Source organism: Penicillium psychrosexuale (genome assembly GCF_028828465.1).
Source record: "Penicillium psychrosexuale strain IBT 29551 chromosome Unknown utg000003l, whole genome shotgun sequence".
NCBI lineage: Eukaryota > Fungi > Ascomycota > Eurotiomycetes > Eurotiales > Aspergillaceae > Penicillium > Penicillium psychrosexuale.
In genome coordinates this window covers 3435451-3460161 of record NW_026643188.1, presented here as the reverse complement: position 1 = coordinate 3460161, position 24711 = coordinate 3435451, and the positions used below count along the sequence as shown (strand labels likewise).

Sequence of the window (24711 nt, the reverse complement as noted above, 5' to 3'; positions counted from 1 at the left end):
TTTGATACAGTGTCAAAGGGGATTTTAGATTCTTCAGGTCATTGGTCCACGAGGCTGGGTTTATGCACGGGATATCAGTTGAGCAGGTGATCTCCAGGAAATGGAAATCAAAATAAAAAAACTATCCTTGTGATAGATATATCGGTAGAAGGAGAACTAAAATCAAGAAGGGACCTCTATAGAAGATATAGAAAACACCGAAAGAATAGAAAATCCGAGAAGTGGTCGTGACGTGAAACAAAGCTGCGCATCAGGTGCATCTGGCTCCCTGCACCTCCTATCATTTCAGGCGACTGTTCCATCATTGTCCCCTCCCCCGACTTCTTAGGAACTTCGACTCCATCAACTCTTTTTTTTCCTTCCCTTATATTCCTCTGGACTTGTGTGTGCTCTATCTCTGCTTTTATTCCACCTTCTTATCCACCTCCCAGATCTCATCATGAATCCCGAGTGGTAAGCCTTCCCCATCTCATCCATCCCCCAAGTTCCCTTCTAACTATGCGCCCTACTTTGGTCGACTATACAAGTCTGCCTCTGTGTTGAATTTGACTGATGTGATTTTGATTTCTAGAGTATTGTTCCGTCGTTGATTTGACCGTCACACGACCCAAATCCCCTAACTTGCCGATCTCCGTTGCCTAATCATCGAGATAGATACGATTACCTTTTCAAGCTGCTCCTCATCGGTGATTCCGGTGTTGGAAAGTCTTGCTTGCTGCTTCGTTTTGCCGATGATACCTACACCGAAAGCTACATCTCGACAATCGGCGTTGACTTCGTACGTCTCGGAAGCTGCAGGGTATTTGGCTGCAAGAGAATAGTGGTGCTGACAGGGGATTATAGAAAATCCGCACAATCGAACTCGACGGCAAAACCGTGAAGCTTCAGATCGTACGGCTAGATTGAACACCGAACATTTGAAGCAAAGCTAATAATGCATACAGTGGGATACCGCCGGCCAGGAGCGATTCCGTACCATCACATCTTCTTACTACCGGGGCGCTCATGGTATTTGCGTGGTTTACGATGTCACCGACATGGATTCCTTCAACAACGTGAAGCAGTGGCTCCAGGAGATTGACCGGTACGCTACCGAGGGTGTTAACAAGCTGCTCGTTGGAAACAAGAGCGATATGGAGGACAAGAAGGTCGTGGAATACACCGTTGCCAAGGTATGTTTAAAGACAGACTTCAAGGCCGTTAGGATAGACTAGTAACATGTCTTGATTGCACTTTTACAGGAGTTCGCCGATAGCCTCGGAATTCCTTTCCTCGAAACCTCGGCCAAGAACGCGTCGAATGTTGAGCAGGCATTCTTGACAATGGCACGGCAGATCAAGGAACGCATGGGAACGGCCACTGTCAACAACAAGCCGACTGTGCAGGTTGGTCAGGGACAGGGTGTCCAGTCTGGATCAGCAGGTGGCTGCTGCTAAACGGCACGATGTTCTCTTTGTGCGGTGCGGTGCTTCAAATTGGCGCAATGTTACATCATGAATTGAGGGGTCTCAAGCGGCGTGGTATCTAATCGACAGAAGTCAGGCTTGTCAGGCCTTTGGAAACTCGGCATGTTCCTGATGTGCAAGGAGACGATTCTCCACAGAGCTGGCAGTCGTTATGATGATGCCGCTGGGGGTTCTTCTCTGCCTTGGGTTCGCTTTAGACTGCCTGCGTTCTATCCTCGTTACTGCGTTTGCTCGTGCGATTACCGCCGGTTTCTGCGTTCTCATGATTTCCTGGCCACGTCTCTGCTCTATTACCTTGGCCCGTCATTCTCTCTGTGTCTCCCCCCTTCCCCCTTTCCTCTTCACCTTTCTATTTTCTATTTTCGCTTTTTTTTTCTGTAGGTTGGATTTCCCACTTGTGAATGGACTAATAGCGAGAACCTTGCGACTTCTCGAGGCATAATGCCTCACATGGGGCTACTTTTTCTATTATTTTCCGGTAAACCAGTGCGTTGTACTGTGCAAAACCTTATCGAGTTAAAATATAACGTTTTAGATACATTGCGAAGGCATGTATGAAGATGTATGATCACATGCAAGTCACAGGCACTGACTCTAAAATAACCTATGTACTTGATTTCCTCTGCCACTTCTTGGCTTTCCATTTCCGTCTTAGTGCTCAGTCCTTGCCGCTTTTTGCTCACTGAGTAGAACTGAGCACGCCCCTTAGTATTACATAATCACCACGCTCGCTCACTGAGCATCACCTGATCGTTATATAAGCTGGATGACTCGCTCACTGAGCGTCACCTGAGCGCTCTGATTTGCTCACTAAGTAGCCTGATCTTACTCACTGAGCTTGACCTGAGCGCTCTGACTAGCTCACTAAGCACGACCTGATTATTATATAAGCTCAAGACTTTGCTCACCGGAGCGAAGCGTAGGGAGCAGCTAAGTCAGCAGCTCACCTCAATAAAATGCACCACGCTAGCCCCATCCAAATGCAGTTGTTCACAAGGACTCTTGACCGTTGTCCCCTCAACAAAAGGCTGGCGTCATCAATTTGGCGGTCGATCCTGGTTATTTCGCCTCCAGCTAAGAGGCAAATTGATAGTGGGGCTACATTCATTGGTTTTACTATTCTGCGGCTATACTACTATTCAACTCGCCGAGTCTCGCATTCTACAATACCGTCTCTATATAGTTGCGGAAAATATCCAGCCCTCAATTTTTGGTTCTATAATATCTAGGAATATCTCAGAAAACCCCAATTGAGTGGCTTATAAATCTAGTTTAGTGTTTAATTCTTATTTTTTAATTCTTTTGTATTTTGCTTGAATAACACTGGTTTATCGCTCTTGTTGCCTGCCCGCTTGCTCCTAGGAATACCACTTCAGCTCTAGCGACCTAGGTATCCGCAAAAATATTCTAGACTAATCGATTATGTCTACTGGGGTGATCTAGCTGCCTATAACGAAATTTGCGTCCCCTTATTTGTCTAACGTACTCTAACGTATTTAAACTAGCAATCAGAAAATAACTTATCCTAGCTGAAGTCCGAGAGGACTTCCTAGGAGCTCTAGACCTTTTCGTGCCACCGCAAACCCAAACTATCAAATACCATTGGGGCCCCAGTGTTGGGTCCGGGTCCGGGTCCGATATCTCGACCCAACCCCGGGTTGTGCGACAGACTAAACCTTCGTCCGTTTCCTATCATAATTTTACGATTTGTATACCATTACTTACTACCGAGGACGGCAGCCACCTTCAGGAGGGGGCACCTATCAGGCTATGGCTGGTCATATGACCTGAGCCGTATATTATCATTAGACTAGACATTATAATATCATTATCTTTCCACCAGCCATAGGCTTTCACGCAACAGCAATAGAGGAAATAATATCAAAAGCAAAAGCCACAACCACGCCGGGTCGACAGAGACGATCCGCTCCTTGGATAAGAATAAGAGCCCGGATCTAGCTAGACAATTGAAAACAAGATGACATAAAGCAACGAACTTCTCTCAGCGCGAACTGTCTAGCCAAATGATCATGTGCAAAGCAGATGCAAATGCATTCAAGCCTGCATAGCTGACTCCCACAACCTGGGAATCTGGTCCGGGAACCCTCTGTTTGGACCTCAGATCTTTGACGGAGATTTGGCCTTGCAAGATATCGGATCGCTCCCAGAGTGCTGGTACACGCTCAGAAACATTTGAAATCGTCGCCCCGGTCCAATAGTCCACCGTAGTTCGCCAGTCTTCGCCGGCCAAATCAATCTTAACCAACGGACGGAAGTCAACATCCTTGAAAATCAAAATGACCCCATCTGGGCCAGCATAGTCCAACGCATACTTGAGTGAGGAAGTAGCGTATAAACCGGGTCCGAACTCGTTCTGAAGCGTGTATGAAGAGACGAGGGGCGCGAAGAGTGAGGCTAGGCTGACTATTGACGGACGTGATAAGCCCTTGTAAAGAAGATTGCCGCCAAGTGAATTGATGAATGTATTCATCAAATCAACGTAATTTTCATCACGGTTGTTCTTCTTTCCCTTCAGTTTTGTCTTAATGCAAGAAATAGTTGGCGGAAAAGATTGGAGGCGCGCAAAGGGGAAGACATCTTGAATCCTGTTTTGAGTAGGAGTTGTTGTGAGATTTGGGGGAATAAAGCTGGCATAAGAAAGCGCGGAAGCCTGGCGTCGGACAGGTTCTTCATAGATCTTGTCCATGAATGTTGCTGGTATCTTCCCTTCTTCAAACAAAATTGAAACAATCCAAAGACGCGGAGAACCCTGTGGGATCGAACGGTACTCATCTGTAAGAACATATGCGGGATCGCGAATGAGCTCTTCGAGCTCTTCCACCCCCTCAAGCCAAAAAAGGCTTGACAACGGTCCGATGAACAAGGAGACCTGCTCGCCATCCTCATATAGATACTGTGATATCTCTTCTGGAATGACACCGGGGAATTCAATTCCTGCAGCCCAAACAGGTTGGTAGTCGGTTGCGTACAGATCTAGTATATCTCTCTCGTCTCTCATTGTGAAGGTATTTTGGTCACTTCGAGTTTGAGATGGAGTTGGTGGCGAACGGCAAGAGCTCTTCGAGGTGGAGTCGTTATCACTGGTCAATGACGGTGGGGTTTTGGAATGTGGGACGCCTGGTTCGGTCTCGGCTAGCGGCAGTGGTGGTACAGCAATAGGAAGACTGATACTAGACGCAACTGTACCAGGGGAAAACTCCCGCTTTCTCTTTGAACTTCGAGCTTCCATTGTCAAGTAACAGAAAGGTGAGGTTGTCAAGGAAAAAAAAAACCTTGGAAGAACAGAAATGGAAAGAGTTGTTGTGGTGGACGGAATTACGGTTATGAAAGGTTACCAGCGAAATTTTGCTGGATTACATGTATTATACCAGAACCTGTCAGGTGACCTAATAGTATACTCCCGATAAGCAAAAACATACACGTGACGTAATTAGCGTGTTGCATTTTATTGATGGTGCTTACTCAGGCCGCTCATGCCTACGCCCCGCAAAAAGGGCGGGTTTTGGTCACTGTATTCGAGCCCGCAGCTTTTGCGGGCTAGGTAGTAGTCTCGAGTACAGCGACCATCGAAGCCTTTTGGGCAGTAGAAAAGCATCGTTACTTTCAACAGAATGACTAAATCGGTCTCCTGGGCCAGGTCGTTTGGGTATACTCTGAATTAGACTAAGTGCTCATTAGAGGACTCTGAGCGGTCTCTGAGTAATCAGCGAGCATCCAATCAGACTCACTGAGTGCTCAGTGAGCGTTCATTGGATCTCACTGTTGAGTCACGTGAATATATCTGAGCAGCTCACTGAGTCGGAGCGCGGACTGAAATCTACTCAGTGAGCCTGGCTCTGAGCGCCCTCATAAAAGCGGCGGCAGCTAAGATAGGAAAACCCCACCCGGCAGAGGAAATCAAGTACGTATAGCTACCTACGTACTTGATTTCCTCTGCCACTTCTTGGCGTTCCCTTACCGTTTTATTGCTCACTGAGTAAAACCGAGCATGCTCCCGAGCGGTCTGATCCGCTTAACTACCGTGTAGCTACCTAGGTAGTCCGGGGATATTCCCAATTCCGGTTTATTACCTCGGTAGTTAGAACGTGACACACTCAAGTCACTTGATTAGCATGCAGGTACCGAGTTCGTCAATAAATAAATCAAATCAAATCAAACCCATCAACTAAATAAGCTTGTGCAAGGTGAATCTGCGCTATGGGGCGTCTCGGAATGCAGTGGAGTTGGGGAGGAGCCGAGGCACACAGTACTTCGGCAAAACGTCATGAACATCCATCCCATCCCCGGTGGTCTTAAGTTCTAAACGTTCTTCACCTCCTGACACATTCCATCTTCTTCTGCTCTTTATAGGTTCTACGTTACACCTGAAAATAGGTCAATAGGCCAAGCTCTTCCCATCATGTCTCAACCAGGAGCCGAGCAGAGCAAGGCAGCATCTGCTGCTGTTCAACAGAGTGATAACATCGCGCACGCGCTGGCGGGTGCAGGAGGGGGTGTTCTGTCGATGGTCTTGACGTATGCTTCCCGCATTTTCCCCATCGCTGCTGCTAACCCCATATCCATTCTAGATACCCTCTGATCACTCTGTCGACGCGAGCCCAAGTCGAGTCGAAGCGTGCGCACTCAACCACCCTTGATGCCATACGCCGCATCGTACAGAGGGAAGGTATATCTGGACTATATTCCGGCCTGGAATCAGCGTTGTTTGGAATCAGCGTCACCAATTTTGTGTATTACTATTGGTATGAATTCACGCGTTCGGCCTTTGAGAAGGCCGCCATCAAGGGAGGCCGAGCTTCGAAAAAGCTCACAACGGTGGAGTCTATGATTGCGGGGGCTATTGCAGGGAGTGCCACGGTGCTGATTACCAACCCAATCTGGGTCATCAACACTCGCATGACTGCCCGCAAGTCCGAGGCGGAGGCAACATTGCCTGGTGCCAAGAAAACGAAGGCATCCACCTTCAGCACCCTCATAGACCTGCTCCGGCAGGAGGGCCCCAAGGCTCTATTTGCAGGCGTCCTCCCGGCGTTGATCCTGGTGATCAACCCAATTCTGCAATACACTATTTTCGAGCAACTGAAAAATATAGTGGAGCGCCGCCGGCGTATGACGCCGAAGGATGCGTTCTACTTGGGCGCACTGGGAAAAATCTTGGCCACCAGCCTCACCTACCCATACATCACCATCAAGAGCCGAGCGCATGTGGCCAGCAGGGATGGCCCCAAGGAGAGCTTGAACGGAAGCCTGAAGAGGATCATTCAGGAAGAAGGCTGGAAGGGACTTTACAAGGGTAAACATTCTTTGGAAGTCATACTGGATGTTCACTAACATATCCTCAAAGGTATTGGACCGAAGGTCACCCAGAGCGCCATCACTGCTGCATTCCTTTTTGCATTCAAGGATGTGCTGTATGATCTGATGGTGTCTGCCCGTAGAAGAGGTCGCATCGCTAAATAGACAGGAAATGGCTCCAAGCCTACCGGACCTATGTGACAACTCATACAGCCACACTTCATGGGGAGACAAGGTCCGGACCCTCACTGTCCACTATGTATACTTGTTCGAGTACGAGGAATTCGAGCGGGCGGCTTTCACTTCACTTTCTCACTATAAAGAATGACTTGGTGAAGGTTCTTGAAGTTATTGGAGCTCCAAGGAGCCCTTCTAAAGCGATACCCAGGTACTCAAATATGTAGTTTAGTTATTTATTTGAAATTCACTCTTATACTCCTTTAATTAAAGAATCCATTTGGACCTGACCGCCTTATCTTTGATTCACCGCCCATCATCGCCTATACCCGCGTTATCGCGTTCTCGACGCGATTCTGCTCAATTTCTCCACACTTTCTCCTGTATCTTGTGCACTCTGGTTTTCAGTTCTGGCATTGATTCATCTGCCCCTCTGCCTCTCTGTGCCTCAATATTTCTTTGAGCTTCTACACGTATCTCTCCCAGGTGTGCTTCTCCCGGTCGTTTAGGTGGAAAACTCCTAATGCTTTGACAGTCCAAGCTTGCCTCTCCATCGTCGCATCATCACATTATCTTTGTGACCCTCGTACCACTAGTTAGAACTATCTGCGCTCGCTACGGATATTGTCTATCCCACCTATTCGAAACCAATATCTTGCGCGACTGTTTTGCCTAAGCTCTAATAGAGCTAGCTGTCAAGGCTATACCGGAACAATTAATTTCCCACCAAAGCCATCCAAAGACATAGGCTTCTTTCTTTTAAAGGAAGGAACAGAAACACACCCGAGGAATCGGCTAGTTGGAAGGCAACAACGGAAACCTCGCGTTTAGTGTGAACAAAGTGAGAGCCGGGGCCGATGTTATGTCTTTCTCACTTTGCCATCGTCCGACACCAGACGTGAGCCAGCCAAAATTCATATCAATCAAGTCGTTCATGTGAGAGCTTTCTTCTTTCTTTTCACATTCATACCTGACGCTTTTCTTCCCTTTCTAGCCTAGAACATCAGTTGTGCTTCTAAAATGTCTCACGGCTTTTCCAGTCTTAATGGCCAGGGTATAGTTCCTGCATTCCCTGGTCTGTCAGCCCGAAGCATCCCAGAAGATCCAGATATCCAACGCGAGACTCTGCGATTGCTAGTGCAGTATTCTAGGGTCTCTTCTCTACCGGAGAATCCGTCCACTCCGGCCACCTCTGGTAATACGAGAGACGAGGTCAGAGATGTCTGGCAGAGTCCGCGGACTGAAGTCCAACCTAGTGAGGGCTCACCTCTTCAAATATCACCTCGACTCATGGGTTCATCAAGTGGCAGCCATGCCACTCAACCTTCTCCTTCCCACTCTATCGCTCCTTCCTCTGGCAGTCCAATTCGGGTTTCCCCTCGCACTTCTTCGCGCGCTTCTTCCCGCGCTTCTTCCCGCGCTTCTTCCCGCGCTTCCTCCCACGCTCCTTCCAGGGCTCCTTCCCGACTTCCATCTCCCCAGTCTGTTTCTGTCTCTATCCCTTCCTCACATGGCATCTCTCCAAGTCACCGGGAGCGCCAACGGACTCTTAGGGAAAGTGTGGCAATCTCAAATGCCAGTAGGAACGATGAGATAACTGCACCCATGCCAAAGCAGCATTTCTCTTACTCACAGGGTGTCATGTCATCTGCCTCCAGATCCCCTCACTCCCGGTCAATATCGCCAACCTCCGAGCAAAATTTTATTCGTCGTTCTAGCCGAAATAGAGCCAAACCGATTAATTATTACGCCAATCCTTGGGTCAATGTTCCCGTTGAATCTGAAGAGCCAGACATTAATGTCGAAGCTATTCCGGACACAGTCGCGTCTTCTCCACAGGAGCCGCGTCGCGTTTTACCCCGTCGTCCAAATGTCCAAAAGCTGCTGTATAGCCGTGAGCTTGGAGGCGGAAATCATCGCCCCATTCTCGCCGATGTGGTCTCAGATCTGAGACCATGGAAATCATGGCAAGGCGCTTCGGGCGATCTGCTTGTTCTGGCTTGGTCGCCTGATGGTACTCAGTTTGCGGCAGGCGCCGCAGCTAAATCAGATGAACATAATATGCAGTACAACAAGGCGAACAATCTCCTTTTAGGTGATCTTCAAAGCAATCGTCTAAGGGAAATTCCAGACCATTGGATTCCACGCCCCACAACTTCGACAGTTGATGACCCACGGCTGTTTATGAGTGTCAATAATATGCAGTGGATTGGCAACCGACTCTACACCGCTAGTTTTGACAAAACTGTCAAGATTTGGGACGTGGAATCAATCTGCAACGTATCCTGCACTCATACCTTGCAGCATGATTCCCGGGTGGCAGTGATGTCCGTCTCGAGATTCGATCCGGATATATTGGCTACAGGGACTGAATCAATTTTGGTCTGGGACACACGAGATCCCGAAAATATGACATCGACTCTCCTTCCCATCGACCGCGATGCACGGTATAAGCCCAACTTTGAGTTCTCATCGACGGCCCTGGCCTGGGGGCATACTCCGTCGACTAAGGAATTCTTAGCCGGAGGTCTGGCCGAAATAGGGGAGGATCCAGTATACAAAGGTCACCTAGGGTTATGGCGAGCTCGCGAATCTGCGTTTGAGACCATCAAGATGGCTTCCAACTCACTAAATGTCTTTGACATCAAATGGCACTCTTCGTTGCCCTTTTTTGCAACGGCCAGCCCTGAGGATCCTCACAACGCACGCATGAAAGGTATTGGCATTACCACGAAATCAATAGTGAGGGTGTTTAGCCTCAATTGTGACCTCCAAAAGCGCGTGCCGTCCGTGCTGGAATTCTCCTGCCCGGCCTTAGATATCAACGAGGTCAGTTTCTGTCCAATGGGTTCAAACAGCACATATGTCACCGCTAGTTGCACGGATGGAAAAACCTATGTTTGGGATAATCGGAGGGGCGATAGAATTCTTCACGAACTTCGCCATAACTCTCCCCTTAACCCGATGGATCACCAACGAAGCCGGGAAACGGCAGACGTGGGCGTCAGGGTAGCTCTGTGGGGTTCGTCTATGGACCAATTCTACACCGGTGCGTCCGATGGTGTTCTCAAACGATGGGATATTCGCCGGTCACCAGAAGATGTCCTCGTCGAGGATGTCGCATCTTTTGATGAGGAGATCATGTGCGCATCTTTCACCGATGATCAATCTCAACTCCTCGTCGGGGGGTCTGGAGGGGGCGTGCACGTGCTCTCATCGGGACCTTATTCGGATCCTAACATAGGAACTTTCCAGTTCGAACATGCCCCAGAACCCGAAGAGCATAGTGTTAGTGGTATCGTTGCGGGAAATCAGCTTGTCTCATCCGGCCAGGTTGTAAAGCACGAAACATTTGGGATGGGTCAAGGGCCCTCTTACACGGGGCCTTTTGCTATGTGGGCTAGGAACGCAAAAAAAAACGTTTCTCTTGGTCGAATTGGGGATCTTCCTTTGCTCAAAAGATATCAGAGCCAACAATTGGATGGACCACCGCCTGAAGATCGTCACGAACTCGATTTGAATCAGCGACAAGAGGTCGAAAGACAAATACAAATTGCCGAAATACGAAATCGAGGATTCCATAAGAGAAAACGCCAGGAGCCTTCTATGATCGTCTTTCAAGGCCCTATATATTTGTCTTCCCTTGGCTCTTCTCGGCCGGGGAAGAAGAGGAAGAAAAAAGCCGAGAGAATGGATGTGAAAAGGGAAGGAAATCAAGAGGGAAATGGAGCAGACAACAGAGAAGATAAAGCGAAAAAGAAATCTCGGACGAAAAAGAAGGCTCGCAGGTTCGCGTCTCGGATAATTAGCAACACAGAATATGTCGACCTTACTCTCCTGGATTCAGACACGGAGATGGAGACGTCAAACCGACATCGGTTCAACCTCGAGGAACTACTTGAGGCTCTTGAAGAAGATAACTGGTTCCCGGCTAGTGGGGAAATCGATCCTAACTTCCAAAAGGAGATCGTCTAATGTGGCAGCTTTCTTGATATTGTTGATGTGTTTTGCATAGCATTGAAGCGTGGAGTTCAGATTTGGTTGTTTTAAATAAATTCACGTTGCAGCGAACGGGTTTATCAATGATGTTTGTGTATGTATGATCGATAGGCTGCAATCTCGAATGTGGTAGCCTGTAGATATACAATGATGTTACTATATATATAACTATAGTTAACTAGTTAGTTAACTTACTGGTCATGGCCTGAATGATGACATTGGGGCACCGCCACCAGGGGAGGCGCAGTCTATATGCCTAAGGCCACAATTACCCGCTTACTCCCCGCTAAGTATATATCCATGGAAGAATCAAGAACTCCCTCCTCACTCTTTCTCTTACTCTCTCACTCTCTCACTCGTCTCTCATCCTCCTTTTCAAACTTGACATTTTGATCATTACCACCATTGAAGCTTTCAGCCTTGCAACCTATTCAAGTCAATAATACCTGTCATCATGTCGTTTGCCCCGCCTTCCGGGCCTCCCCCGCCCTCGGTACCTGAGGGATGGACAGCGCAGTATGACGATCGATACCACGCTTGGTATGTATCTACTCATCTTAATAAAGAGCAAAGTACTCACAACCACACAGGTTCTATGTAGACCTTGCCACGGGCAAATCGCAATGGGACCGCCCCGAAGCCAATTCTCTCCCACCATCATACAGCAACGCCGGGCCAGGCGATCCAGCAGCAATAGCCAGTGCGGGGGACCAGAAGAAACACATGGGATCAAACAACCCCTATAACCCTTCAACAAATACTGGCCCAGGCAACACTAGCCCTAACACGATTGACGAAGACGCACGGCTTGCCGCCAAGCTCCAAGCCGAGGAAGACGCCCGGGCCGACACACGAGGAACCGGGGCCGGATTAGGAGATCGTGGCGCCTCATCAGACTACTACAACGATACCTCGCGACCGCAGTCCACCGGTCCAGGGGGATATGCGGCAGTTCCAGCGTCGTCGCATAGCCCGATGCCTGAGCAGGAACAGAAGCGCAGCAAGGGTGGGTTTTTGAGCAAGCTGATGGGCAAGAGCTCGAGCTCAAGCAGTAGGCCACCTCGGCCGCAGCAACAATACGCCTCGTACGCTCAGCAAGGTCCTCCCCCTGGTGCCTACTACGGTGGCGGTGGCTATCCTCCGCAGCATGGCCAACCTGCATATGGACCCGGACCGGGATACGGGGGTGGATATGGAGGATACCCACAGCAGGGTGGATATTACCAGCAGCAACCGCCTCGCAGGCAAGGTGGAGGAGGTATGGGAACTGCCGGTGCTGCTGCTCTGGGTGTTGGTGGTGGTTTGCTTGGCGGTATGCTGATCGCCGATGCTCTGGAGGATCATCATGATAACGATGATTACGGCGGCGGTGGCGGTGATGATTATGGTGGTGGTGATGACTTCGGAGGAGACGACTTCTAAGCTCGGCTGCGTTTCGATTTCTTTGATTGCTCTGCTTTTTTCTTCTTTCGTTACTAGGATGGACTCCGGCATAAGGGACAGGCCTCTGTACATCTCGAGGGACTCTAGGCGCTTTGACATCGGGAGGGATTTGGGAGGATTGCTTTTGTTTCGCCTAAATCGCTCTAGTCATTTATCGGTATTCGGCTCTATTTTTATGAGCCACGAGCACCTTCAGTGAACTTTGTATCATACTATCAGCCACGTGACAATGACAAGATACCATGTCAAGAACGGTCAATATAATAAAGCAATGATCTTCTATCCACGCCTCCGGGCAGGACCACTCGTATCTCTACCAGTTGAACCAGCCTGAGTCACATCGCTGGCCGTGGGGTTAGGTGCACCAGTGCCCGCCATCCAACTGGCCAGATCAAACCCGCCACCAGCCATGGCACTGGTAGTGGCACCGGTGATGGGCGAGGAGCGAGAGTGCTGCTCAAATTCGGCGCGCATCTCAGGATCCACTGGACAACAAAGTTAGGCACCCAACATTGGATTAGGGTCAATGGGGAATAGACATACTGTTATCCATGAGCTTGGGCATGACAAACATGAGACCCAGCGCGACAACTGCAAGCAAAACCATTGGGTTCTTGACAAGACTCAAGGGAGAGACTGCGATTCGATACAAAGTTAGCACAGCTATGGACAAATATTACAGGTTGTATCTGCGGGGAAGAGGAGGCAAGCTCACATTGAGCACGCTGCTCATAGAAGACCTTCCGTCCAAGGACCTTGGCCTCGACAACCACGTCAACTTGCTTCTTTCCAGTAACACCCACTACATATTTCTCCGCACCACGGTTATCCCACGGGTTCCCGCGAAAAGTCTCCCAGATTCCGAGAATGGATCCATCAGCCGCAACATCGACGCGGTAGGGGGCGAAGACGTAGCCACCAGCGGAGCAGATATCGAGCAAGTAGGACTCGGGCTGAGCATCCGGATTGGAGGATGGAAGATCATGGAACACGAACGTCGCCGAGCGAGTCAGCGATGCGGACAGGATGTGGTCTTTCCCACTAGAGGGGAGAGTGGTGAGAGTGGCATGGCTGGTTGCGGGGAGGACATGCGGGTTTGGGAGGGAACTAGAGACGGGAATGGTAATTGTCAAAGAGCTGGCAGACACCAGACTGCTAATCCCTAGCAGGAGAAGAGAGGAGAGCGAGAAATGCATGGCGGAGATGTGTGTTGCTGTGGAAGACGGAGGGCCATGAACCGATCAAGCAGTGTCCGCATCACGTGATTATTCTCTTCTAGCTCTTAGATGTACGACATAACACCTCGAATCACCGAAACCACCACCTTATTTCCCAAATCTCAGCAGATCATGCCTGTCTACCTCATCTCCAGGTACACATACTTCCGCACAGGCCAACTGTCTCCGACAAGAGAGACATATCATTCTAACGCTATATGAATAGGATCGCGGATCCCCTCTTCGCCCTGGCTATGGGTGTCTCTGCTGCCCTCACCCGCATCCGCCGTGACCAGCGCGAGCAGTACCCCGAGCGCGCTTCAGAAATCACCTACGGAAGCATCGTACAAACGAGCGGGCATCGGTTACAGCGGTGGTGGAACGGAGACTTCCAGGATGTTTAAACGGGATTTTGATACATCATCGGTTTGGAGTTTTGGTTTGGGAGATCCTCGCAAAGAGAATTAATATTGATGGTTGAATCTTGTATTTCTATATGTATATATACTGGCCGTCGTGTATGGATTGGTCACTCTCATCACTTGCGCGAGGTTCCGGGAGGATGTAATCCTGTATAGCTTCACTCTTCAATGCAAGTGTGGAGGTAGGTCCGAATGGGGCCTAAGTCCAACAAGACCAGTTAGTTAATACTATGATCTACAATGTACAAGAGACTTGTGTTTTTATTAAAAGAAAATTGATTCACTAGGATTTTTTTCCCTAGAAAGAGATAACCTTGTATCTATGCAATCATGCGCAAAAGGAAACCTTGATAACCCATAAGTTCGTAAAACAAGACGTGAAAAGGAAGCGAGTGCCAAATGGCAAACAAGCAAGTCATTCAGAGCGAAACATTTAGTCAAGCTCCTCGGGCTTCTCCTCGACCTCGTCAGCGGAGCGAGCACCCTCGGGGGCACCAGCGCCAGGGGGAGCCTGGCCACCGTAGGCAGCGGAGATGATGGGGTTGGCAACGCTCTCAAGTTCCTTCTGCTGGGACTCGTATTCCTCCTTCTCGGCGGTCTGGTTGCTGTCGAGCCAGCCGATGACCTCGTTGATCTTGTCCTCGACCTTCTTCTTGTCATCGTCGTTGATCTGGAGCTTGCCCTCGGAAAGGGTGTTCTTGAGGGAGTAGGCGTAGGACTCAAGGCCGTTCTTAGCCTGGATACGGGCAGACTCAAGCTCATCCTCCTCCTTGTACTTCTCAGCCTCGGAAAGCATGCGCTCGATCTCTTCTTTGGAGAGACGACCCTTATCGTTGGTGATGGTAATCTTGTTGGACTTTCCGGTACCCTTCTCGAGAGCGGAGACGTTCATAATACCGTTGGCATCAACATCGAAGGTGACCTCAACCTGGGGAACACCACGGGGGGCAGGGGGAATGCCAGTAAGTTCGAACTTTCCGAGGAGGTTGTTGTCCTTGGTGCGGGCACGCTCACCCTCGAAGACCTGGATCAGGACACCGGGCTGGTTATCAGAGTAGGTGGAGAAGGTCTCGGACTTCTTGGTGGGAATAGTGGTGTTGCGCTTAATCAAAGGAGTCATGACACCACCGGCGGTCTCAATACCGAGGGAAAGAGGGGCAACATCGAGAAGCAGGATCTCGTTGGTAGACTTGGAAGACTGGTCACCGGACAGGATAGCGGCCTGGACGGCGGCACCGTAGGCAACGGCCTCATCGGGGTTGATGGACTTGTTGGCATCCTTGTTGAAGAAGTCGGAGACGAGCTTCTGGATCTTGGGGATACGGGTGGAACCACCGACAAGGACAATCTCGTGAACGGAGGACTTGTCAATCTTGGCGTCACGGAGGACGCGCTCAACGGGCTCCATGGTACCACGGAAGAGGTCCTGGCAGAGCTCCTCGAAACGGGCACGGGTGATAGAGGTGTAGAAGTCGACACCCTCGAAGAGAGAGTCGATCTCGATAGAGGTCTGGGCAGCGGAAGAGAGGGTACGCTTGGCACGCTCGCAAGCGGTGCGGAGACGACGGAGAGCACGGGCGTTGGTGGTAAGATCCTTCTTGTGCTTGCGCTTGAACTCGTTGACGAAGTGGTTGACCAGACGGTTGTCGAAGTCCTCACCACCCAAGTGGGTGTCACCGGCGGTGGCCTTAACCTCGAAGATACCCTCCTCAATGGTCAGGAGAGAAACATCGAAAGTACCACCACCAAGATCGAAGATCAGAACGTTGCGCTCACCCTCGACCTTCTTGTCAAGACCGTAGGCAATGGCAGCGGCAGTGGGCTCGTTGATGATACGGAGGACGTTGAGACCGGCAATGAGACCGGCGTCCTTGGTAGCCTGACGCTGAGAGTCGTTGAAGTAGGCAGGGACAGTAATGACAGCGTTATTGACGGTGCCACCGAGGTAAGCCTCGGCGGTCTCGCGCATCTTGACGAGGATCATGGCGGAGATCTCCTCAGGAGTGAACTGCTTGACCTCACCCTTGAACTCAACCTCGATGACGGGCTTGGTAGCCTTCTCGATGACCTTGAAAGGCCAGTGCTTCATATCGGCCTGGACCTCAGCGTCCTGGAAGCGACGACCAATGAGACGCTTGGCATCGAAGACAGTGTTGTGGGGGTTCATAGCGACTTGGTTCTTGGCGGCATCACCGATGAGACGCTCGGTGTCGGTGAAACCGACGAACGAGGGGGTGGTGCGGTTACCCTGGTCGTTGGCGATGATTTCAATGCGGTCATCACGGAAGACACCCACACAGGAGTAGGTGGTTCCCAGATCAATACCGACGGCGGGAGCCATGGTGAATGTGTGTAATCGTTAAAAAGAAAAAAAGGATAGAAAGAGACTGGTCACTGAAGAGGATAGTGTACAGAGAGTAGAAGGGTATTTGATAGTGAGAGAGGAAAGAAGAGAAGAGGGTTGAAGGCTGCGAAAAGCTGCTATATAGTGAGCGGTGTATTGCCCCAGAAGCTTCTAGAGGGAGCCTTCCACGGGAATCCATGAGATTCCACGAGCTTCGATGGCCCAACAACCTCATTACGTCCTTCATTAAGACTCTAGTAGGTTCCAGACGAGCCCAGTGGAGTCTTGAGGTGTCTACATTACTTGATTATGTCTAACTTTAGCGTCGACGATGTCAATTCCTTTTTTTTTTTTTCCTCTCTGATTCATATGGGTTTTCTTTGCCGTTCTCAGCTTTCTTTATGGCGGGGCTGTATGATGTAATGGTGGGCTGACTTCCAAGGTGTCAGAGTGTGGTATTGTGGTATGATACAGCCTGCATACACGTCGCCATAGGGACCGCCTGGTATTCTCTGTGTGGTGGCCATCTCGTGCCGGTATTATTGGTACTGGTACTGTCAATTATGTATGCGTCATAGTGAATTCATGACCCGACCACTTCCCCCACCCCGTTCGACCAGAGTTTTCCAGCTGACTTCGGCCGGGGTTTCTCCGGTCCGGGCGGGGAATCCGGGCAGAAATCAGAACGTACGACTCGGCGGTCATATGACCAACCGGTGGTCAGTGCACAAGTGGGGCTGACGTAATCTGTACGCCCCTTGCAGCCTGAGGCAGAACCTGAATTCTCTAAAATGTCGATCTCAACATGTCGAGGTGAACTTCCTAACTAACTCGAAGACTGTGTTGTATGTTGTCTAGTTATTTCTTTTGATCTCACTCACAGAACCTAATATATTATCATTTAAATAATATAGCCCAGAATCTATGTATAAAAACTATTTCATCCAATCTATGTTGTTCTTATTGCGGAGCGAAGCGTAGCAATTATATACTTCATTTCATACCAGTAACGAACCTTGGAACAACCCTATAATTCCCCTGCCAAGTATATATATATATTCTAGATATACGGAGTATCATCTACAAAATCTAAACAAGAGACTGGTTAGCCCTATTTTCCCTATTTTCCCTCTTATTTCTTATTCTTTTTAAGCCTAAAAAAAAAAAAAGCTTTTGGCTTGCGCCATCCGCGCTAAGCATTTGTCCGCACCCCTGTAGATGTAACGATGTGATGGCATTAGCCTGGACTCGTCCAATGGGGCATTTCTCTATGGGAATTGCGAATATTTACTCCAGTCGCACAACATGAGCTATTTTATTTAAATAACTTCATGCGAAATATATTCCATGGGCTATCGGAAATCTTCTTAACCATGTTCGCTGCACTGAAGCGTAAGAGACTCGAGGAAACCCCCACCGAGGTCGAAATAGAACAAGAGATTATGGGTTCAGAAGGCTCCGAGTTCTCTAAAGACCCAAAGGTGGCAGAGACTGCGGTAGATGAAGAGAACCTCCATTTCAAGGGAGAATCAGCCGCCATTGAACAAGAAATACACGATAATCCCGAGATTGCTGCATTGCCCTTGCCCGTGAGACATCTGATCAATTTGACCGACGACCCCAGCTTACCGACAATTACCTTCCGTTACTTTGTGCTCGCCATCATCTTTGTTGTTCCTGGTGCCTTTCTGTCGCAGATGAGTCACTTCCGCACTACCACGGCACCATACTCCATCTTCTTTGTTCAAATCGCCTGTCACTATGCCGGGCACTTTATGGCCAGAGTCATTCCTGACTGGAGGATCGGTCTACCTGGTACTCGCTTTTCTTTTAGCCTGAATCCGGCCCCATGGAGCATCAAGGAGCATGTCTTGGTCACATTGACTGCAGCGTCTGGGGCTACGTACAATCTAGGATATGCCCCCATCGTGCTCGCAGAGCTTTGGTACGGTACACGAATCAATCCGGCGGTTGCAATCTTCTTCATGCTTTCAATTGTGTGGATTGGTTACTCCTTTGCTGCGCTTGCCCGACAACTCCTTTTGCCTGACCCGGAATCCATCTGGCCCCAAGCTTTGATGCAAACCACATTGTTCGAAACTTTTCGCAAAACAGACAACTCCTCTGCTCTCGCACGGCGCCAGATGAAGGTCTTCTTCTTCGCGCTTCTGGGGATGACCATGTGGCAATTCCTTCCAGAGTACGTCTTCCCATTCACCTCATCTCTGGCCTTCCTCTGCTGGGTGGCACCTCGCAATCCGGTGGCCAACTTTATCGGCTCAGGCATTGGTGGCATGGGCTTCCTCAATCTCTCGTTGGATTGGTCCAATGTGAATTGGAATGGATCCTCAATCATGACGACCCCATACTGGACACAGGTCATCTTGTTCTTGGCATTTGCTTTCAATTGTTGGGTCCTACTTCCTGCAGCGAAGTGGGGGAGTCTAGGTTCCTTCAAGCATGGACTCATGTCAAACAACCTTTTCCTAAGCAACGGTACAGAATACCCAACCCTGGACGTACTCACCCCAGACTATCATCTGAACGTGACCGCTTACGAGGAGTATGGGCCGATGTATATGGGCTTGCAAAATGTGTGGGCGACATTCTTCGACTACGCGAAACTTCCAGCAGCGGTCACTTGGATCTTGACCTTTGGATACGCACAGATTTCCGGGAATATCCGAAGAATCTGGTCATCCCGCAATGCAGAGAAATCCACGAAGAACGACAGCATTCATCACCAGTATCACGATCGTCTCAATGTTATCCAGAGACAATACAAAGAGATTCCATGGTGGTGGTATGGTATTCTATTTTCGGTAGCTTTTGTGATTCTGATTATATTCTTCGCACTCGGTCATCTATTCATCCCAATCTGGACGTTGTTTGTGGCACTTTCGAGTGCTGCCATTCTGGTCATCCCCTTTGCTTGGCTTTACGCCATTTCCAACTACCAGCTTGAGACCGGCTCATTCAATGAACTCATGTATGGCTACATGGTCCATACAAAAGCCGGCGAGGCCCACCAACACCCCTGTGGTCCTTCGGTCTATGGAGCTATTGCAGGTGACGCCTGGTATCGGGCACAGTATATGCTCCAGGACCAAAAGATTGGCCACTACATGCACATTCCACCCCGCGCGGTTTTCTTCTCCCAAATTTTCGGCACTTGTATGGGTGTTCCAATCAACTATGCCGTCATGCGTTGGATCATGGACACCAAAGGAGATTATCTGACTGGCAAAAAAACAGATCCACTGAATCAGTGGACAGGACAGTCCCTGCGGACCTCCAACACAATGGGAGTTCAGTACGCTGTACTTGGTCCAAAGAGGCTTTTCGCTGAGACGGAAATGACCGTGCTTCCCTGGTCATTCCTTGTAGGGGCGGTGATTCCTCCTATTCTCTTCTGTTTCCACCGCTTCTTCCCCCGGCTTCGAATTGACTTGTGGAACGTCAGTATCTTTTTTGGGGGATTGGCGATGTTCTACGGTAACATTAGTACTGGTTACACATCTGCCATTATTGGTGGATATATTGTAATGTATTGGGCTTACCGTCGCCATTTCGAGGTCTGGAAGCGATACAACTACCTGATTGCTGCTGCGTTTGATGCTGGATTCAACCTCAACATGTTGCTCGTCTTCTTCTTTTTCGGAGCGGGGAAGCAAGTCTCGATGCCAAAATGGTGGGGCAATAATGCAACGTCTGTGGAAAGATGCTTTGCTCTGGACAGCTGATTTACTTTCGTAATTGACAGAAGAATAGCTGATATCATAAGTTCTAATATGAAATTTGCCTCTTCATGGTTCACAAATGCAGACAAAGAAGCGTCCTAGTATGTAATATTGTCGATAGCCTGGGACTATCGCTTGCCCATATCAACAAGTTAGATATGTCTATTTTGTTATGTAGGTATTTCCAATAGTTTACTTACTTTGCTCTTTCAGTTCCTCTTTCTATTGGTACTTGTACTTGATGCCTCAGGGCAGGATTTGTCACGGGGTTTGATCACCCGCGACCGCCAATCAGACGGCGAGAGCGCCCTTGCAGCTTGTTTTGGTTCGAGGGGGAAAGACCTTACTTTGCAGACCGTCTTTTAAATTCCCCTTGTCCCTTTCCACCAACCATCCTTCCTACAATTCTCCATCCACCCCCTGAATAAACCTCATTATGTCTGACCAGGCGACTATTTCCAACTCCAACGACGAGGCCTTTGCCAAGGGCAAGGGCAAGGCTGACCCCACCCAAGATATGAGCATGGACGAGGAGAGCGAGTCTGAGAGCGAGAACGAGATTGTGAGTCTCCAATTTCTACGCGCAATTGCTTCTTTTATGCTGACTTCCTTGCGTGTGACCAGGCCGACAATGGTATGTGTACCCCACTGTCACCCAAGCAACCCATGTCTGAATGACCACATGCGCCTGAACGGCCACCAATTGCCTCCATACTGACCCTTTCTGTTCCTATACTGTAGATGAAGAGGATGACACACAAGACAATCTCAACGACCCCATCGACCAGAGCAACATCATCCAGGGTGGCCGACGCACACGCGGCAAGGTCATTGACTACTCCAAGATCTCCACCGACGAGATGGAGGACGACGAGGATGACGATGAGGAATACGAGGTCCGCGAGGACACCCAGACCAACGATGATGATCAGATGCGCGACTAAGCTCGATGAATACAAAACTTCCGGGTGGCATGGAATTGCTTTGAACGATAGGCGCCACGGGTCGGTCCACGATGTTTTTTTCCCGTGTGTCCAAAACATGTCTCGCGATTCTGTGATGACAATGAATCAATGAATATCTCTTCGGAAAAAAAATTTTCCAACCCCGTTAATATACACTTAATCCATTGACTACGGGTTGGCCCATTTTTAACCTATGATGTAACTTGTAGACCAAATGGATATCTCCAAGGCATAGCTTAGAATGAGCAATGCTTTGCCCGTTTCATTCCATAATCAATCCTAAATGACCAGATAAACAATAGCAGATGCCCATGCGAACCACATCTGCTGTGTATCCCGCGTGTCGGTTTCCAGTATTGGGCTATCACGTGCTGTCCAGCGAATGATAACGCTATGGCCACCTTGATGTTTTTATCTCCGCAAGCATCAAACATCAAGGACTCGAACAGTGATAGACTTGCGTTTGACCCTTGCGAGATGCTCGATTGCCGTTGAAGAGCTTATCGATCTGCAATCCATGTTCCTCCTCTTGCTCTATCGCGAACTCTAGCTACACTCCACGACCGTCATGGCTTCACGGTACGTTTCTCCCTCCGTTCGTTATGAGGTGTCCTTCAGTCGGCTAATGCAGCATTAATCTGAATAGCTTTCCGCGTCAACGTGATCCCCGCGCCTCTTCGTCTCTTTTTGATCAATACGGTGGCGACTCACGCCAAGCTAGCAGATCGCCTGCCCAACAACCAGGTGGATACGGGTACGGAGGCTACCCCAGTCCAGCACTTAATGGTTATGCGAGTAGCGGTGCAGCTGGAGGTGGATATCAAAGCGCATCGCCCGACAAAAAGTGCGTTGAATGGCTCATGATCTTTTAAGATCGCCCGTCGTTCTTTCATGTATAGTTGTTAACCAAGGCTTTGATATAGGGGACATTACTCCGATGCAGTTCTCTCATCTCTCGAGTCACAAAATGACGCCGAAGTTGAGGGTATTAGTGCCAAGGTCAAAATGTTGAAGGATGTAAGAAGCCTCGCACCCATACTTCCAGACCCAACTAGGGCAGTTAGTAGTTTGAAATAACAAACCGCTGACAAGAAAACCATCTAGATCACACTTGCAATTGGCGATGAAATCCGAGACACCACACATATCACCGACCTCAACGATTCATTTGATAACACGCGAGTCCGACTCCGGGGGAATATGAACCGTATGCTTCGCATGGCCGAGAGCACCGGCATCGGCTGGCGAGTCTGGCTCGGCTTCTTTTTCGCTGTCTTCCTCCTGTTCTTCTATGTGTGGATATTCTGAACGTATACCCTTGCTGTCTTTCTAAGACTGCACTCGCGCTCTATACCATGTCGATCACGCCCGACTTTCTTGTCTTTATCATCTTTAATCTCTCGTCTTACTTCACGGAAAACCCAGCGACTTGCTCTTTACTTGATCTTAATCGAGTCACGCACATGACTTTTCAATTTCTTCAGCATGGAAACCTTGGCTTTGGCGCTATGAGGTGTTTTGGGACTATGGATTCTTTGAGCTATGTATATGCAATAATGCAAAACCCTGCCATTGGCTTACATACCGCTTTCAAGTCAACAAGTTGGGACCTGTCTGGTTTTCATCTCTGGAGATAATTCAGGAGAGGTCATGGCTTTGATATTGGAAGATGTTTCAAGTAACCCGTACATAATGCATATAAAACAATATACAGGGACTGCCTTAACATAACAAACCATTCTACGTGTTGAGCCTTACTTTCCAGGACTGTGGATATTCACAATGCGTTTGAAGCCACGTTCATTGAACTTGCTCATATAATATATTATGTTACAAGGAGGTATCATAAGTTGCCACCAAAACTCCGAGATAGACCCCCCAAGATCTATCCTTTTACGCTGACACAAAACGCCGCAGAGGAACATAACAAGTATACCATTATAATGGATGTCTTTAGTTCAGACTATCCCTAGGCCCACCGATGTGCCGCGGGAACCTTCTCGCAAACCCGCTTCGTCGACTACCCTGACTGGTTATGGATGCGCGTAGCTCTTCGTCGCTGTAAAGCATGCTGCTAGAATCAAACGCATCGCCACCACCGCTCCAGCGATTGAGGAAACGGCGCTGGGCTTCAGTCTCGGGCTCGCGGCGCAGAGTCGGAGGTGGAGGCAAACCACGAGTGTTTGGCGTACTGGTGCGGAAGTTCTCGGGAAACCTGGTTTGAATAATACTGGTTTCGTTTTCCTCTTCATCACTCAGCTCTTCTTCGCTGTCTGTGTGCTGCCATTCCCCCTCTTGCTCCGAGCCTTGCTCTGCCGCATCAGGGATATCATCGTCGAGGTCGCGCGTCATGCCTTCGCTCACACTCTCACCGTCGGCAGTAGGTATGTCCGCATCTAAATCAGGCTGGTTGTCGAAATCGTCCTCTTCGTCGTCATCATCATACAGGCCTGAGCCCTCATAGTCGTCATCGGGGAAGCCTTCAGGGATGTCATCATCCAAGTCGCGCTCCATGTATTCCCCTTCGTCGCCAATGTCATCTTCCTCAAGCCCTTCTTCGCCTTCTTCGATAAGACCCGAGACCTCCTCCTCCGCGTTGGGGATATCGTCATCCAAATCGCGCTCCATGCCTTCCTCCTCCCCTATTTCCCCTCTCTGCAACCCCGTGTCATCATCCATGATGCCTTCTCCCTCTGCAGCTTCCAACTCCGCCGCAGCAGCCTGTAGTGCCTCTTCCCGCTCTGCTTCCTCCTCTTTCATCCCGAGCATGGTCTTGGCGCACCCCGCCGGCCTGATCCATGAGTACCCGAACGACGCGATGTTCAATTTTCGAGCGCGTAACGAGCGTTCTTCCGCGGCCAGTGTGGCGATTGTGTTGGCAGGAGAGCGGGATGGCATGAATGAGCGATTACTGCTGGACGTGCCGCCAGCATTGCGTCGGGCGAGATGGTTGGCAGCGGAGTTGTCGCCAGCCTGTTGATCGGAGGTGGAGCGATATGGCTGGGAAGATCCGAACCAAAGTTCATGGGACTATCAAGTTGTTAGTTTCCTCCGGGGCTGATTGAGAAGCTTGAATCGGCAGAGCCTGGCACTTACGTCGCGCGGGGTGATGGATGAAAGGGTGAGCATCGCTGCAATAATTGCTGTTTCAAGGCTAGATTTGCGAATACTCTGCCTATTTTGAGGTATCTGCTTATAGAGCTCTGCGGGGATGTCTTGCGACTTGGAGATACAGTGCTTTGTAGCCGTTTGTTTATGTTGTGGCGAATGGAGTTGCAACTGTTGCTAGGCCCACTGTTGCTAGGACTTCGGGACGCATGTGAAATCGGATTATGTTGGAAAGAAGAGGATAACTATAGAGAAGAACAATTGCAGATGTCAATATAGGCGTACGATATAATGCAAGGTCGGAGAAAGCGCGAACGCAAAAAAAAGCCGGAGCTCCACCGCCAATCAATTCGTCTATGCGGGGGATCCGTCAACCCTACGGAGTATATACAACTTACTACAGCATACATATAGATCGTCAGATATATAGGCAGTATACTCCGTGTATATATATACACAGACTATTTGGCAATTTGAGGTTAATCATATTCTAGTAGTATATCTGTCTCCTATT

At 49.3% G+C, this 24711-nt stretch overlaps 12 protein-coding genes across 12 annotated transcripts; 8 read left to right on the top strand and 4 right to left on the bottom strand.

Annotated features, from left to right (window-relative positions):
• Nucleotides 1-439: 439 nt before the first annotated feature.
• Nucleotides 440-1436, top strand: N7518_005205 (Rab family GTPase YPT1; the record flags this gene model as incomplete). Its single annotated transcript, XM_057186132.1, has 5 exons — nt 440-450; nt 655-778; nt 844-891; nt 945-1172; nt 1242-1436. 5 exons carry the CDS (start codon nt 440-442, stop codon nt 1434-1436), a joined length of 606 nt encoding a protein of 201 aa, XP_057042902.1.
• Nucleotides 1437-3468: 2032 nt separating this feature from the next.
• On the bottom strand, nt 3469-4716 carry N7518_005204 (uncharacterized protein; the record flags this gene model as incomplete). Its single annotated transcript, XM_057186131.1, has 1 exon — nt 3469-4716. One exon carries the CDS (start codon nt 4714-4716, stop codon nt 3469-3471), a length of 1248 nt encoding a protein of 415 aa, XP_057042901.1.
• Nucleotides 4717-5886: 1170 nt separating this feature from the next.
• pmp47 (putative peroxisomal membrane protein Pmp47) lies at nt 5887-6947 on the top strand (the record flags this gene model as incomplete). The annotated part of the gene is made up of 3 exons (XM_057186130.1): nt 5887-6002; nt 6056-6780; nt 6832-6947. 3 exons carry the CDS (start codon nt 5887-5889, stop codon nt 6945-6947), a joined length of 957 nt encoding a protein of 318 aa, XP_057042900.1.
• A 1032-nt stretch (nt 6948-7979) lies between these two features.
• Nucleotides 7980-10934, top strand: N7518_005202 (WD repeat protein; the record flags this gene model as incomplete). Its single annotated transcript, XM_057186129.1, has 1 exon — nt 7980-10934. The coding sequence occupies one exon, from the start codon at nt 7980-7982 to the stop codon at nt 10932-10934; it is 2955 nt and encodes a 984-aa protein (XP_057042899.1).
• A 478-nt stretch (nt 10935-11412) lies between these two features.
• On the top strand, nt 11413-12380 carry N7518_005201 (WW domain-containing protein; the record flags this gene model as incomplete). Its single annotated transcript, XM_057186128.1, has 2 exons — nt 11413-11498; nt 11549-12380. 2 exons carry the CDS (start codon nt 11413-11415, stop codon nt 12378-12380), a joined length of 918 nt encoding a protein of 305 aa, XP_057042898.1.
• Nucleotides 12381-12680: 300 nt separating this feature from the next.
• Nucleotides 12681-13597, bottom strand: N7518_005200 (uncharacterized protein; the record flags this gene model as incomplete). Its single annotated transcript, XM_057186127.1, has 3 exons — nt 12681-12886; nt 12945-13037; nt 13117-13597. 3 exons carry the CDS (start codon nt 13595-13597, stop codon nt 12681-12683), a joined length of 780 nt encoding a protein of 259 aa, XP_057042897.1.
• A 153-nt stretch (nt 13598-13750) lies between these two features.
• On the top strand, nt 13751-14022 carry N7518_005199 (uncharacterized protein; the record flags this gene model as incomplete). The annotated part of the gene is made up of 2 exons (XM_057186126.1): nt 13751-13773; nt 13845-14022. The coding sequence occupies 2 exons, from the start codon at nt 13751-13753 to the stop codon at nt 14020-14022; spliced, it is 201 nt and encodes a 66-aa protein (XP_057042896.1).
• Nucleotides 14023-14473: 451 nt separating this feature from the next.
• hsp70 (molecular chaperone Hsp70) lies at nt 14474-16381 on the bottom strand (the record flags this gene model as incomplete). The annotated part of the gene is made up of 1 exon (XM_057186125.1): nt 14474-16381. One exon carries the CDS (start codon nt 16379-16381, stop codon nt 14474-14476), a length of 1908 nt encoding a protein of 635 aa, XP_057042895.1.
• A 1376-nt stretch (nt 16382-17757) lies between these two features.
• Nucleotides 17758-20127, top strand: N7518_005197 (OPT family oligopeptide transporter; the record flags this gene model as incomplete). The annotated part of the gene is made up of 1 exon (XM_057186124.1): nt 17758-20127. The coding sequence occupies one exon, from the start codon at nt 17758-17760 to the stop codon at nt 20125-20127; it is 2370 nt and encodes a 789-aa protein (XP_057042894.1).
• A 433-nt stretch (nt 20128-20560) lies between these two features.
• Nucleotides 20561-21068, top strand: N7518_005196 (histone H2A.Z-specific chaperone CHZ1; the record flags this gene model as incomplete). Its single annotated transcript, XM_057186123.1, has 3 exons — nt 20561-20686; nt 20749-20758; nt 20866-21068. The coding sequence occupies 3 exons, from the start codon at nt 20561-20563 to the stop codon at nt 21066-21068; spliced, it is 339 nt and encodes a 112-aa protein (XP_057042893.1).
• A 589-nt stretch (nt 21069-21657) lies between these two features.
• Nucleotides 21658-22397, top strand: N7518_005195 (SNARE domain- containing protein; the record flags this gene model as incomplete). The annotated part of the gene is made up of 4 exons (XM_057186122.1): nt 21658-21668; nt 21736-21933; nt 22013-22106; nt 22194-22397. The coding sequence occupies 4 exons, from the start codon at nt 21658-21660 to the stop codon at nt 22395-22397; spliced, it is 507 nt and encodes a 168-aa protein (XP_057042892.1).
• Nucleotides 22398-23042: 645 nt separating this feature from the next.
• On the bottom strand, nt 23043-24218 carry N7518_005194 (uncharacterized protein; the record flags this gene model as incomplete). The annotated part of the gene is made up of 2 exons (XM_057186121.1): nt 23043-24119; nt 24186-24218. 2 exons carry the CDS (start codon nt 24216-24218, stop codon nt 23043-23045), a joined length of 1110 nt encoding a protein of 369 aa, XP_057042891.1.
• Nucleotides 24219-24711: the final 493 nt, after the last annotated feature.